The sequence below is a fragment of the Urocampus carinirostris genome, chromosome 19 (assembly GCF_059441175.1).
Source record: "Urocampus carinirostris isolate Australia breed hairy pipefish chromosome 19, RoL_Ucar_1.0, whole genome shotgun sequence".
Lineage (NCBI taxonomy): Eukaryota > Metazoa > Chordata > Actinopteri > Syngnathiformes > Syngnathidae > Urocampus > Urocampus carinirostris.
The window spans coordinates 14,721,556-14,734,166 of NC_142367.1; the positions used below are offsets into that span (position 1 = coordinate 14,721,556).

General features: G+C 40.5%; 1 protein-coding gene across 1 annotated transcript; it reads left to right on the plus strand.

Moving 5' to 3' along the window:
- The first annotated feature begins 358 nt into the window (after nucleotides 1-358).
- On the plus strand, nucleotides 359-12,005 carry gspt1 (G1 to S phase transition 1). The gene is made up of 14 exons (XM_088323192.1): nucleotides 359-803; nucleotides 1,031-1,075; nucleotides 5,940-6,185; nucleotides 6,276-6,309; nucleotides 6,400-6,477; nucleotides 6,991-7,171; nucleotides 7,242-7,396; nucleotides 7,463-7,603; nucleotides 7,682-7,775; nucleotides 8,827-8,907; nucleotides 8,984-9,157; nucleotides 9,299-9,388; nucleotides 11,179-11,347; nucleotides 11,413-12,005. The coding sequence occupies exons 1-14, from the start codon at nucleotides 617-619 to the stop codon at nucleotides 11,463-11,465; spliced, it is 1,728 nt and encodes a 575-aa protein (XP_088179318.1). The 5' UTR covers nucleotides 359-616; the 3' UTR covers nucleotides 11,466-12,005.
- Nucleotides 12,006-12,611: the final 606 nt, after the last annotated feature.

A 12,611-nucleotide genomic window follows, 5' to 3' on the forward strand; every position in this document is an offset into this window, starting at 1 on the left:
GGCAGAAAAGGGAAATAAAACTAATAAAATCACAATAAAAAGAGATGTGGTCCCTCTCAAACACACGATAGACTGAACAAGACGAGATCGAGCAGGGCATTATCGCCCTCTACTGTTAAGGAGTCCAATTGGCCATCTGTGTTTTCTTCTTAGCATTTATTTGCCAAAGCAAAGTCCCATGACCCACCAGTTGAGATGAACTCATTTATGGGGCGGGTCTTCTGTAAACCTTTGGTTTCACTCTACATCCTTTTTTTATGATAAATTGTTAATTTTGAGGTATCGTTTTCTTTGCTCTACGCCAGAAAAGAAGTCAACGTGAAAAAATAAATGGTCACGAATCCACGATGTACAAACTTCCGTCGTAGACCGGGCATCACAACGAGAAGGAAGTCAGCACTGCTCCCTAGCGGCAGGTACCGGAAATACCACCGACTACATGCTCCTCTTCTGCTGCGCGCTTCGTACGCATGTCAAAGTAGCTTAGCAATGGGAAGTTCACCAACATCGCTGACAAGTGTTTAAAACCCCACCGAGAGCGAACCATTTTGTTTTCCAATACCGCCGCACACGTCTATCGACACAGAAAGGCCACTCGAGTGTGGTGAAAGAAGCTATGGACCCGAGAGACACGGCTCCGGATTCGTGGGAAGAGGACGCCGAGGCCCCGGCCAACGCGGCAGCGGCGAATCTCCCGTGTGCCTTTGCCGCGCTTAACGTCAACGCTAAGCCGTTTGTCCCCAATTTCAACGCGCCGGTGTTCGTGCCGGCCTCCCACCCGAGCGGAGTGTCTTCATCACACGGTAAAGCGAGTTGAAAACTGTTTGGAACTTAGCTTAAGTTGCTAACCGTCTTGCTAACCTAGCTAAAGTTAGCCGCTCACTTGCCAACACGTCGACTTGCTGACGTCACCATTCATGACTGAGTTATAACAATGCTATCTGATAGACATCCAACATTTCCTTTTGAATTGATGGGCTATCACATACTCGTAATAAATGTTCTTATTTCTTTATCACTCCCCCTGAAGGTACCCCTGAGCCAGTTGGCAGCATGGAGGTGGCACATGCAGTCGGTATGTAGCCATTATGAATGAACTCTTTAACACTTGAATGGGATAGTCGTCAGGTTACAATAGCACAGATTGTCCACTCAAGAGGTTCCATTTTAACAATCCCCCGCTGCTTTCACTGCAATGTTTGAAACGCCCCAACTCACGAGGAATGTCGGGATCCCCTGTTCAGATTTCACATATAAGCCTTATTTGGATTGAGGCTGGCATTAACCGTTATGACGCAACCTAACATTCCACTTCGGAAATTGATTTTCTCATTAGAATGCATTGTAAGCCCAAGGCTATAGATATGGATTTAGTTTTGTGTTATTAGAATCAAATTGTGCCTTAAAACATTGGTTCTCAACTGGTCCGGCTTCTAGACCCACCATCCGACACTTATTGTGACCCAAATCGTAATACTGTTTAAATTCCCCAAATGTCCATCCATCCGTTATCTGCACCGCTTATCCTCAGTAGGGTCACGGGAGGTGCTGGAGCCCATCCCAGCCATCTCCGGGCAGTGGGCAGGGGACACCCTGAACTGGTTGCCAGCCAGTCGCAGGGCACACAGAGACTAAGGGGTCACTCGCTCATTCACACCTAGGGACAATTCGAACCCGCCAATTAGCATGAATCTCATGTTTTTGGAATGTGGGAGGAAACCGAAGTGCCCGGAGAAAACCCACGCGAGCATGGGGAGAACATGCAAACTCCGCACAGTAAGGCAGCTGGATTTGAACCCATGACCCCAGAACTGTGCCGCACACGCGCTAACCACCGCTCCGCCGTGCTGCCCAGCTTCCCCTAATGCAGGGGTCGGGAACCTATGGCTCGCGAGCCATATATGGCTCTTTCTATGAGTACCTATGGCTCAGAGACCAATTTGATTGCATGCAAAATTTCTCCATCTTGTTCAAAATCGAGATTGTCTATCCTATTCAGGTACACGTAAAGCCAAACCAAAGCTAAATGCAAATGAAACACTTCGCAGTATATATAGGGCACGTTTTTCACTACAATTTACAGTCAAGGTGTCACACAAAAAAGGGGGGGAAAAAACTTGTTTTGGCTGTACAACGCTAAAGAATCCTTTATTTAAAAGTTCACTATATAATCAGTGTTCAGATACTTTATGATGAATCCACAGAACTGTAAATACGCCAAAACACCGGAAGAGAACTTAGTCATTTGATTGGGTGAGTGGGAGGGATGGGTGGAGCTATGCAAAAAGTACAAGCATTCCCTCCCATCTCTCGCCAAAGGTAAGCACATAAGGCTCCCTATTCTCAGAATGTTGTGACGTTTTTACAAAATAAATGCTTGCATCTGGTTTTGAAACCAATATGTATGAAAAAAAGGGTCAAAAGGAGTTTAACCGATCTTGAGTAATTGCAAGAAAGAGACAAGTTTAAAGTGGTCTGTTTGTTGAATTTGGGACAGGGGCTCTGACATTATTCTCTTTTCATAATTTTTATCAAATCATCAAAAATAAATGTGCTGAAGACTAAGCTTTTGTCTGGGGCGCGAGTTTAGCAATTTAGTAAATTTGTCTCATAATATATGGTGTGGCTCTTTCCCAAAATAAAATTTATATTTTTTGCTTTTATGGCTCTTTGAGTCAAAAAGGTTCCCGACCCCTGCCCTAATGTATTGAATAAAAAGATTGTTCAGTTAAAAGCAGAGATGGTTAAATATTTTTACATAAAATAATTATCAGTAAAACCAAAACAATAGTAATAGTATTGCCTTTTATGCTTAATTAGCTGCAGTTTTAATGAAATCCAAAACATCCGTATCCCATATCTGCTGCTGTATATAATATTGGCCATGCTCAACATGTATAGACAAACTTAACCAGCCTTTTTCTGTGCCATGAAATGGTGGGTGTCAACTCTCATTTAACTGTAATGGTTGAATGACGAGATGTAATTTTACATATGATTCAGATTCAGATCTACTTTATTGTCATTCTAGTACACGTGTATACAGAACGAAATGTCGATACATCTGACCCACACAGTTTCCTTGAATGTACAGATATAAATAAAATGTATTGAGTTGGAGTATTGAGTACTAATAATATACTAAATAATTATGGCTATGTATAGTATTTTACAGTAGTGCAAATAGTGCAAGAGGAGCAGCTAACCAGATGTGCAAAATGGGCAGTTAGGTAGACAGTAACAATAACACTGTAACAATAACCCTGTAAGTACAATAGTGCAGAGAAACAGATGTGCATATGGTACCTTGCTGTAAGAATTGGTTACATGATTTGAAAGATGTGAAAAGTGTCGATGGGGCCAGACCATGATATGCTCTGGCTTTTTTCCTTCAGCCCTTTCTGTTTTCACACAGTTTTTAATTTTCAATTCATTGTAACCTTTTACAGCATATGATGTACCGGGGAAATGGAAATGTCAATCAATTAATTATTGCCGTCCACTGTTAATGAGTTTCATTGACCCTCGGATTTTTTTCCCTCTTCATAGCAGTATTTTGATAAGGGTGTTTTCTATGTAATATGCAAGAAGAATTACACTTTAAAGTCCAAATGTTTTCATAGTTGATCTGTTCCTGCGCCAAATACTCTGGAGCAACTTCTAGATGAAAGTTTAGCTTTCAAATTTTAACATGCCAGTTTGTCTAGATTGGGTTTCAAACGTGTAAAACTGTGCCAGTTTCTTCCCTGCCCAAATCCGGTAATACCGTAAAATCCGGACTATAAGCCACTACTTTTTCCCCAAACTTTCAACCCTGCGGCTTATTCAGTGATGCGGCCAATTTATGTAATTTTTCTAACGGCCGCCAGCGGCGCTCGAGTACGAAAGGAAAGATTTAGACCGGTAGAATATATGCGCCGAGGAAGACTGCAACTTCTTAGCTTGTGCACAAATTAAATTCGCATAGACATATCCTCATCATGCAAATTACAAAAAGAAAGGCACATGATGCAACTTTCAAGCTAAACGCAATCGAGCAGTCCGATAAAGAAGATAACAGAGCTACTGCACGTAAACTTTTCTTTGCGAGCGTGTTGCTAGCGTGTTTTTGAATAAGGGAGCGTGGGACGACGTCTATATGACAAAGTCTCTTTCCCATACTGAATGAAGACGACTTTGATGACGTCAGTTATAAGGAGTAAGATGAGGACGGTTTACCGTGGTTTCTACATGTACGGTATGTTTTTTTAACAGACCCGTTTACTGTGTCGCAAGCGTGTTGCTAGTAGCGTTTTGCTACCCTTCACAGGCACGGTTTGGGATGAAAGTTATATTATTATTAAAGCTTCTCTCTGTGTACCGTCTTTCTTTGTAATTATGTGTAACCATGTATAATCTGTATTTGCAACTGTATATTTTTGTAATGTATTCATTTTAGAAACTTGTTCTGATATGTTTTGCACGAGCAAATGAGAAAGAAGGGCGGGGCAAACGCGGGCTGACACGCGGGCTGACGGGAAGTGGAGTAAAGGTGAGACGTGTTTGTGGACGCGGCCGACAACAGTGGATATATATTTTTCCCACCCTTACCTTTGGAAATATACACTTTTTTCCTTGGATTACTTTCAATGGGCACCCAGACTCTGCATGTCTGCATCAAACTTTAAGTACCGGTATCATTTTCCGTTCATTTTGCCGGCTGTGATTTTTGGACTGTGTCGGGTATGGGTTGATTTTGTGTTTGTGTTGCATTTTTTCAATGTGGGCGCAAGCGGCTAATATACAGATGCGGCTTGAGTATGTACAAAATCGGTTTTCCTCCCAAAATGTGGTGGGTGCGGCTTATAATCAGGTGCGCTCTATAGTCCGGAATTAACGGTACTATGAATAATTTCTATGCTGAAAACTAGTGGAAAGCTAGCATATTTGTCAAGTATTTCATTCTATTGATAAAAGCAAGCTGATTTTCCCAGACAAACTCAGCTCCTTATTTTTAAAGCCCCAAATTAGCATTGTCTTCCTCTATGCTTAAATTGAGCGTTGTTTCTTGCCAAATGAGCGCTATTTTATTCGGCATAATTAATGCAAAAATTAGTGTTAATATTTTTTTGCTGAAAACTATATGCTGATTCCTTCAGACAACATCATGTAATTATTTAATCTTATTAAGGCGAGAAATTTTCATTATCTTCGCTGGGCAGCGTGGTTAGCGCGTGTGCGGCACAGTTCTGAGGTCATGAGATCGAACCTTCCCGTGTCGAGTTTGCATGTTCTCCCCGTGCTTGCGTGGGTTTCCTTTGGGCGCTCCGGTTTCCTCTCACATCCCAAAAACATGTGGCCAGTCTGAATTGTCCTTAGGTATGAATGAGCAAGTGAGTTGTCTGTCTCCGTGTGCCGTGCGACTGGCTGGCAGCCAGTTCAGGGTGTCCCCTGCCCACAGCCTGAGGATAGCTGGGATGGGCTCCAGCCCCCCTTGAACCTGTTGCTAAGTAGTGAAGATAATGGATGGATGGATCTTCTGTGCTGGAAGTTAGTATAGTGTTCTACTCAAGGATTTAGCGTGGTTTTCTTCTATGCAAAAATTAGCATTAATATTTTTTCTAAGCCAAAAAGTAGCATCGTTGGCATGGAAAACTTCAATGCTGCAAACATTCGTTCTTTTTTATGGCGCAGAAAGCTAGCATCACTTTCATCAATGCTAAACTTGGTGTCACCTTCATATATATATATTTTTTAAGAAAAATAGCTGATATTTTTCCCCCAATTTTTTTTTCTAACCAAAAATTTGTGTTGTTTTCTGCGCTGGAATTTAGCATCATCCTCTTCTAGGTTTTCTTGTACTCAATTGTGTATTTTATTTTTATAGTCAATAAAATCTCCTTGAAAAAGTTTAGAAAAGCTTCATGAAGGATCTATTGACTGTTCCTTTGCCGCCTTAGTGGAGAACGGCGGATTGGAGGCTGATATGGCGGCCGATGAAGAGACTTGGGAGCAGAACGACGATCTGGCCGGCGAACTGCGGGACTCTGCAGCTACGGGGGATTGTCCACCCACCACGGTTCAGGAGGACGAGGAGATGGTCCTGGAGGAGGAAGAGGAGGAGATACCTGTCCCTAAAGCCATACCTTCAACCTCGGACGCTCCCAAGAAAGAACACGTGAATGTTGTGTTCATCGGTCACGTGGGTGCGTAACATTATCTGCTTGACTATGGAGTAAAACCACTTCAAAATGACATTGATAATATTTAACCAACATTTTTTCTTTGCCCGTTAGATGCTGGGAAATCAACCATTGGTGGACAGATCATGTGTGTAAACATTCTAATACCTTTGAGTTTAAGATGCATTTTTTTTTGTTGAGGGTTTTGGAAAGCAATAATGTTTTTTTTTTCTTTTAGGTATTTAACTGGAATGGTGGAAAAACGAACTTTGGAAAAGTATGAAAGGGAGGCAAAAGAAAAAAACAGAGAGACATGGTGAGCATGGCTTTCAGTTTGTGGTTAAATTGTAGTAGTCTTTGTCAAACTCGAGGGCCGCGGGCAAACTGTAGCCGCCACATTATTTTATGCGTCCTGCGAGACAATGTTGAGAAAAGAACAAGAAAGAAATAAGTCAAATATTGACCTGCAGTTTTAAATATGTCCACTAAATGTCACCAAGGCCAGGTATCACTCCAAACCACCCACTGTAGCCATATTTGTCGACTACCATTAATCACCTACAGAACATTAGGGAATTGACAACTGGTGAAGGGAAAAAAAAAACCCTCAATAATCATTTAACGATCAAATCTTACATCCCCGGATCATGATTTAATTGTGAGCCTCCCAAAAGACCACCAGCCCTCCAGCTGAGGCACATGAGTACGCCATGCATTTTCTTGTTTTGCCCCCGTGAGAACGTTTTTTTTTTTTTTTTTTTACCATGCGGCTTCCGTACTAAAATGAGTTTGACACCCCTGCTGTAACCATTATTTCCCATGGCTGCAGGTACCTGTCGTGGGCTCTGGACACAAACCAGGAGGAGCGGGACAAAGGGAAGACAGTGGAGGTTGGAAGGTCTTACTTTGAGACAGAAAAAAAACATTTCACTATCTTGGATGCCCCTGGACACAAAAGCTTCGTGCCCAACATGATTGGAGGAGCATCCCAAGCCGATCTGGCTGTCCTGGTCAGTCTGTGGTTCACAAGATGACAGTCTGTACATGTATTCATTATTCATATTGATTCTTGTTTTTTAGGTGATTTCAGCAAGAAAGGGTGAGTTTGAGACGGGCTTCGAAAAAGGCGGACAGACCCGGGAGCACGCCATGTTGGCGAAAACGGCAGGCGTCAAACATCTCATCGTCCTGGTCAACAAGATGGATGACCCCACGGTCAACTGGAGCCTGGACAGGTGAAGATGGACTTTTAAAATGAAGCTTTTATACCGGTTATCTTGAATTTTTCTGGATACTGGCAGGTATGAGGAGTGTAAAGAGAAGTTGGTGCCATTTTTAAAGAAGGTGGGCTTTAATCCCAAGAAGGACATCTACTTTATGCCTTGCTCTGGACTCACAGGTGCCAACTTAAAGGAACCGGTTATTGAATGCCCCTGGTACACGTAAGTTTGTGTCCATATTATTCCAACTTTTTTTTGTTGAAACAATATATGAAATTAACCTATACTTTTGTCCACCAGAGGTTTGCCATTTATTCCCCACTTGGATAGTTTGCCAAACTTCACCAGATCCATCGATGGCCCAGTCAGATTACCCATTGTCGATAAGTACAAGGTAAGTGTGTTTATATCATTTCCAGTCATTCACTCACACGTAGAGAGGATCATAATTTAGGAGTATGTCATTACTATTATGTCAATATTCCTCATTCTAGTGATTGCACAATAACCACCTCAAAAGAGTAAGAAATTGGAAACTGACACACAGCCAAGTGATATACACCTGTTAAATGCTGTCAAGTAGTTAATTGTGCTAAATCACATTTTCTCACATTTAATTATGTATGTTACAGATTTGAAGGAAGAAAATAAGAACCTTTTTTTGTTTTGTTTTATCCTTGATTTTTTTTCTAGTATTCTGTTTCAATTTCATTGAGCTACACTATAGTTTTTTTATTATTTCAAGCAATTGATTGTGATCAACCATTTTTTTTTAACTCATAGTTAATCATGTATTTGAAGTACTATAAAGAAAACTCAAAATCCATAAGGTTTTTTGTTTTCCTGAACATTATCGCAAATAAAATGATACACACTATTTTTTCATTCTAAGTAATGTCACAGTAACTGGTAATTCATCGTTTATTTAAAGAGTTTAAAGGGAAAAAATACATGTTTTTTTCCTAGTAAATATGTTCTACAGATTTTGATTCCAAGCAATCAATTGAGTATGAGTTATCTTATTTAGTCACCATTTACTCAGTTATTCCTGTATGTAAAGAATTGGGAAGAAAAATTCAGTATGAAAATAGGAAATCTGGAAAAAAAAAATTGTTTTTCCATAATTTGTCATTAAAAATGAAATACTAAATTGCTCTTTTTATATCAACCAAATTATTTTGTCACAGGTAAATTGTAGTTAATGAATTATAAATAGTAAGAATCTATTCAATTTTTTATTGGGGTTTGTTTGTACATGCAAATAAAATGACATACTCTATACTTATTGATATACCGACAACTATGTGGAAGGATTAAAACATAATTATAGTTTACACCGCTCAGGTTGAGTCAACCTGGTCTGCTGAAGCGACAAAAAAAAGCAGATTTTTTAGTCCCCCTCACATTACTTATACATGGGATGATGGAAAAACACTCTGTTTCAGGATATGGGTACCGTCATTCTTGGCAAGCTTGAGTCCGGATCCATCAGCAAAGCCCAGCAGTTGGTCATGATGCCAAACAGGGTAGGACACAATTCTCAAAGGAAATTGGGAATAATGTTCTCATTATTTAAATTAATGGCATGCAATTGTGATTCAGCACATAGTGGAAGTTCTGAGCCTCCTGAGCGATGAAATAGAGACTGAAGACGCTAGTCCCGGAGAGAACCTGAAGATAAGGCTCAAGGGTATCGAGGAAGAAGAAATCCTTCCTGGTTTCATCTTGTGCAGCCCTGACAACCTTTGCCACACTGGCCGTATATTTGACGCTCAGGTTAGGCTTTTGATTACCATAATATGCTATGTGTGGATATGTGTGTATATTTATATATATGTATAAAGTTGTTTGTTTTTCTCTCTCTTGTATAATAAATGTTTTTTTTTTTTTTTTTTTTTTTTTTTTTTTCCATTTCAGATCGTCATCATTGAGCACAAATCAATTATTTGTCCTGGTTACAATGCAGTCCTTCACATTCATACTTGTATTGAAGAGGTGCAAATTTCAGTAAGTGTTTTTTTTTTAATTATAATTCAGGCTGAAGTAGGTTACTGGGTAGCATGTCTGCCTCACGGTTAAGAGGTCCTGTTTTCAATTCCAGCTTTCATGTGTGGAGTTTTCCCCATGCCCGAGTGGCTTTTCTCCTGGAAACCTGGTTTCCTTCCATGTTCTAAAAATGGCTTTTGGTCAAAATTGTCCCTAGAAATTAGCGAGTGAATGGTTTTCTGTGTCTGTCTGCCCTGCGATGGGCTCACAACCAGTCCACAGGGTGTCTTCTGCCCACTGCAATGGGCTCCAGCACCCTCACAACCCTAGTGTGAGGATAAGTGGCTAGAAAATTAACAATTTTATTAATAATTTGGCTGTTTAGTTTTATTCATTAACTTGTTTTTCTCGTTTAGCCCTGATGGGGGCAGTAGTGCAACGTAACTGTTTCATGTCTATTTATAGGTGGGGTGGATTGTTCGGGGTGGGCTCAAAAAGGTTGAAAGTAGAATCTTTTTTTCTAATTATGCTACAACAACTGATTTCTAAGTGCCATTTTTTTCACTGCACCATCTTGCATTTATCTTACTTTAAGCAAAGCTGTTTGGGGCGAAACACATAAGGGAGGAGAAATATGGGAGACTGGTTAGTGCCTAAACGCTCTTCCCAGCATTTATTTTTCCTTCTACGTGTTAGTGCAGCATGAAAATGGTGAAAGTAAGAAAATGTCTCTTTTAACAAGGTTCCTGCAGATCCTTAAAGTCTTAAAAGGCATAGAACTCATTCTTCAAAATAATATGGCCTTAATCTGCATTAAAACGTCTTGAATCCAGTTTTCGAGAGTCTAAAAATGTGAACCCATGAATATGATTTATATTTGTTTAAAATTAAAAGATTTGATAACACTTATCATTTGTCTTTTTAAACAATTCACCGATTTACTTCTGTGGCAACATCGCATTACCACAATAACGAAACTATCAAAAGAGTGATCTGGTTTCAGTCTGGCTTTTCAGAGCAGACGCATGTCTTGGGTCTATCCACAATACACATAGCAACTTTGAACAGATGTTTATTGTGGACCACTGAAAGTATACAGGCAGCACAGTGGTTATCGCGTATGCGGCACAGTTCTGAGGTCATGAGATTGAACCTTCCTGTGTGGAGTCTGCATGTCAGGTTAATTAGCCGGTCCAAATTGTGCCGAGGTATGAATGAGCAAGTGAGTTGTCTGTTTCTGTGTGCTCTGTGACTGGCTGGCAACCAGTTCAGGGTGTCCCCTGCCCACTGCCCAAAGATAGTTGGGATGGGCTCCAGCACCCCCATGACCCAACTGAGGATAAGTGGTGCAGATGATGGATGGATGGAAAGTATACACTTAATGAGAAGAGGCTGTCTGACGAACTTTTTTCGCCATGGCTAAAACTTGTGCCAGGTGACGTGTACAAGGCTCAATGTATTGTTTGTATTGTTTGTATTGTGGTTTGTCTTTTAATATTTCAATTGTTTTTTTCTTTTGGTTTTGGTCTTTAGGGGGCTTGGTCTTAAATTTGATTTCAAAAGGCAATACAAATTGTTGAATTTAACTTGCCTTAAGCTGTAAGAACCCTGTAAAGTAAATTCCACCTTAAGAAAGATGGAAGATGATCTATTCGAGCATCTCTAAGAAATGAACATACTTGCACACACACCATATGGAGCTTGACAGTGGCTACAATAATAACACAAGCCAGGCGATGGCGGCAGCGAGTAAAAAAAGTTCCAGATTCTGTACAGCTTTTTTAACGTTTTTGTTCCCATTTTGACTGTAGGCTTTAATTTGTATGGTGGACAAGAAAACTGGGGAGAAGAGTAAAACACGGCCGCGCTTCGTCAAGCAGGACCAAGTCTGCATTGCCAGGTTCCGGGCAGCAGGAGTCATTTGCATGGAGACTTTCAAGGACTTTCCCCAGATGGGACGATTCACACTACGTGATGAAGGTCAGGACACTCCCCGTCCAGTCTCAAAAGTGGTTATTAATGAGTTCTGTTTTTCGACCCTCCAGGCAAAACTATCGCCATCGGAAAAGTGCTGAAGCTGGTGTCGGAAAAAGAATAAATGTGACGGTGGGCCAGGTGGTGTCTTTGTTCTGCTTGCCACAAGAAGAGTATTGCTGCTGGGGTCCAATGGCAACAGCTACCTATTCTTTTTCCATTAAACTATGCTGAAAAGAACTTTCATCTAAGGAACGAAGAGGGGAATTAATTGCATCAAATGAAAAATAACAAGACTTGATCAGTTTTTTTGATGACGGAATTGAGGGACAGTGTCTGGTGTTCTCATATTGAGAGCTCTGATTTGCCACTAATGTAGCTACAATAGATGGCTGAAAAACGCTGTCAGCTGGCCACATGTTTTTGTTTTTATGAAGGAGATGGATGCAATGCAGAACAAATTAGCGACACGTGCAGTTCTATAATTCGATGAGTGCATTTTTCAATTTTAAGGAGAGCGGAAGTCCTTGTGGAAGTTTTATTTGTTAGGTGTTGCCGTGCCAACAGTTTTCGGCTCCTCACACAAAAAAACGGATGAACAAATATGCAACTGTTGCATAAAAAAGCCACATGAAAAAATAAATCATGATGCTTAAATAACGTTTTTTTTTAGTCTTGTCTTTTTTTAAATCATACTATCAGTGTGTATTATTTTAAATGGTGCTTAATTGTCTTGCAACTGAAAGAGTGCTTAAAAGCATGAGGCATAATACAAACTACGAAGACTCAAAAGTGACCAATTCGCACAATTTTTTATTTTTTTAAAACGGCATTTCTTGAGGTTCCCTTTTTTGGATACCTGTCGCAGCAAGACGGTGGACATATATGTCAGCTTGATTTAGGTGAGGCTCTTGTAAAATAGATGCAAAATTATTGACCTACAAGAATTTTAAATAATGTGGGAAAATTCATGTATTTTTGCCACATAACAGCTCTTTAAGGCAGGGGTCTCCAACGTTGTGCCCAGGGGCACCAGAGTGGCCCCTAAGGACAGCTGTGGTGTCTACAGACCTTTTCTTAAAATAGCTCACTAGAGCTAGGTCATTGTGATTTTCTAGTAAAATGATGTTTAAGCAGTTAAGGGAGTCTATTTAACCTTTTTATTTTGTTTATACCAAAGCCCATTGTGGGAGGCGACTATTGTAACAACGCACTCCACGCCAAAAGTTCATTCCACTTCGCTCTTCCCCTTGGTTTACTGATAAAACTA

Excerpts from the sequence above, each read along its gene's own strand:
- gspt1 (XM_088323192.1), top strand. The coding sequence starts at position 617 with ATGGACCCGAGAGACACGGCTCCGGATTCGTGGGAAGAGGACGCCGAG. Across the intron at positions 7,172-7,241 it reads AAGCCGATCTGGCTGTCCTG|GTGATTTCAGCAAGAAAGGG; the intron begins GTCAGTCTGTGG and ends CTTGTTTTTTAG. Across the intron at positions 7,776-8,826 it reads CCATTGTCGATAAGTACAAG|GATATGGGTACCGTCATTCT; the intron begins GTAAGTGTGTTT and ends ACTCTGTTTCAG.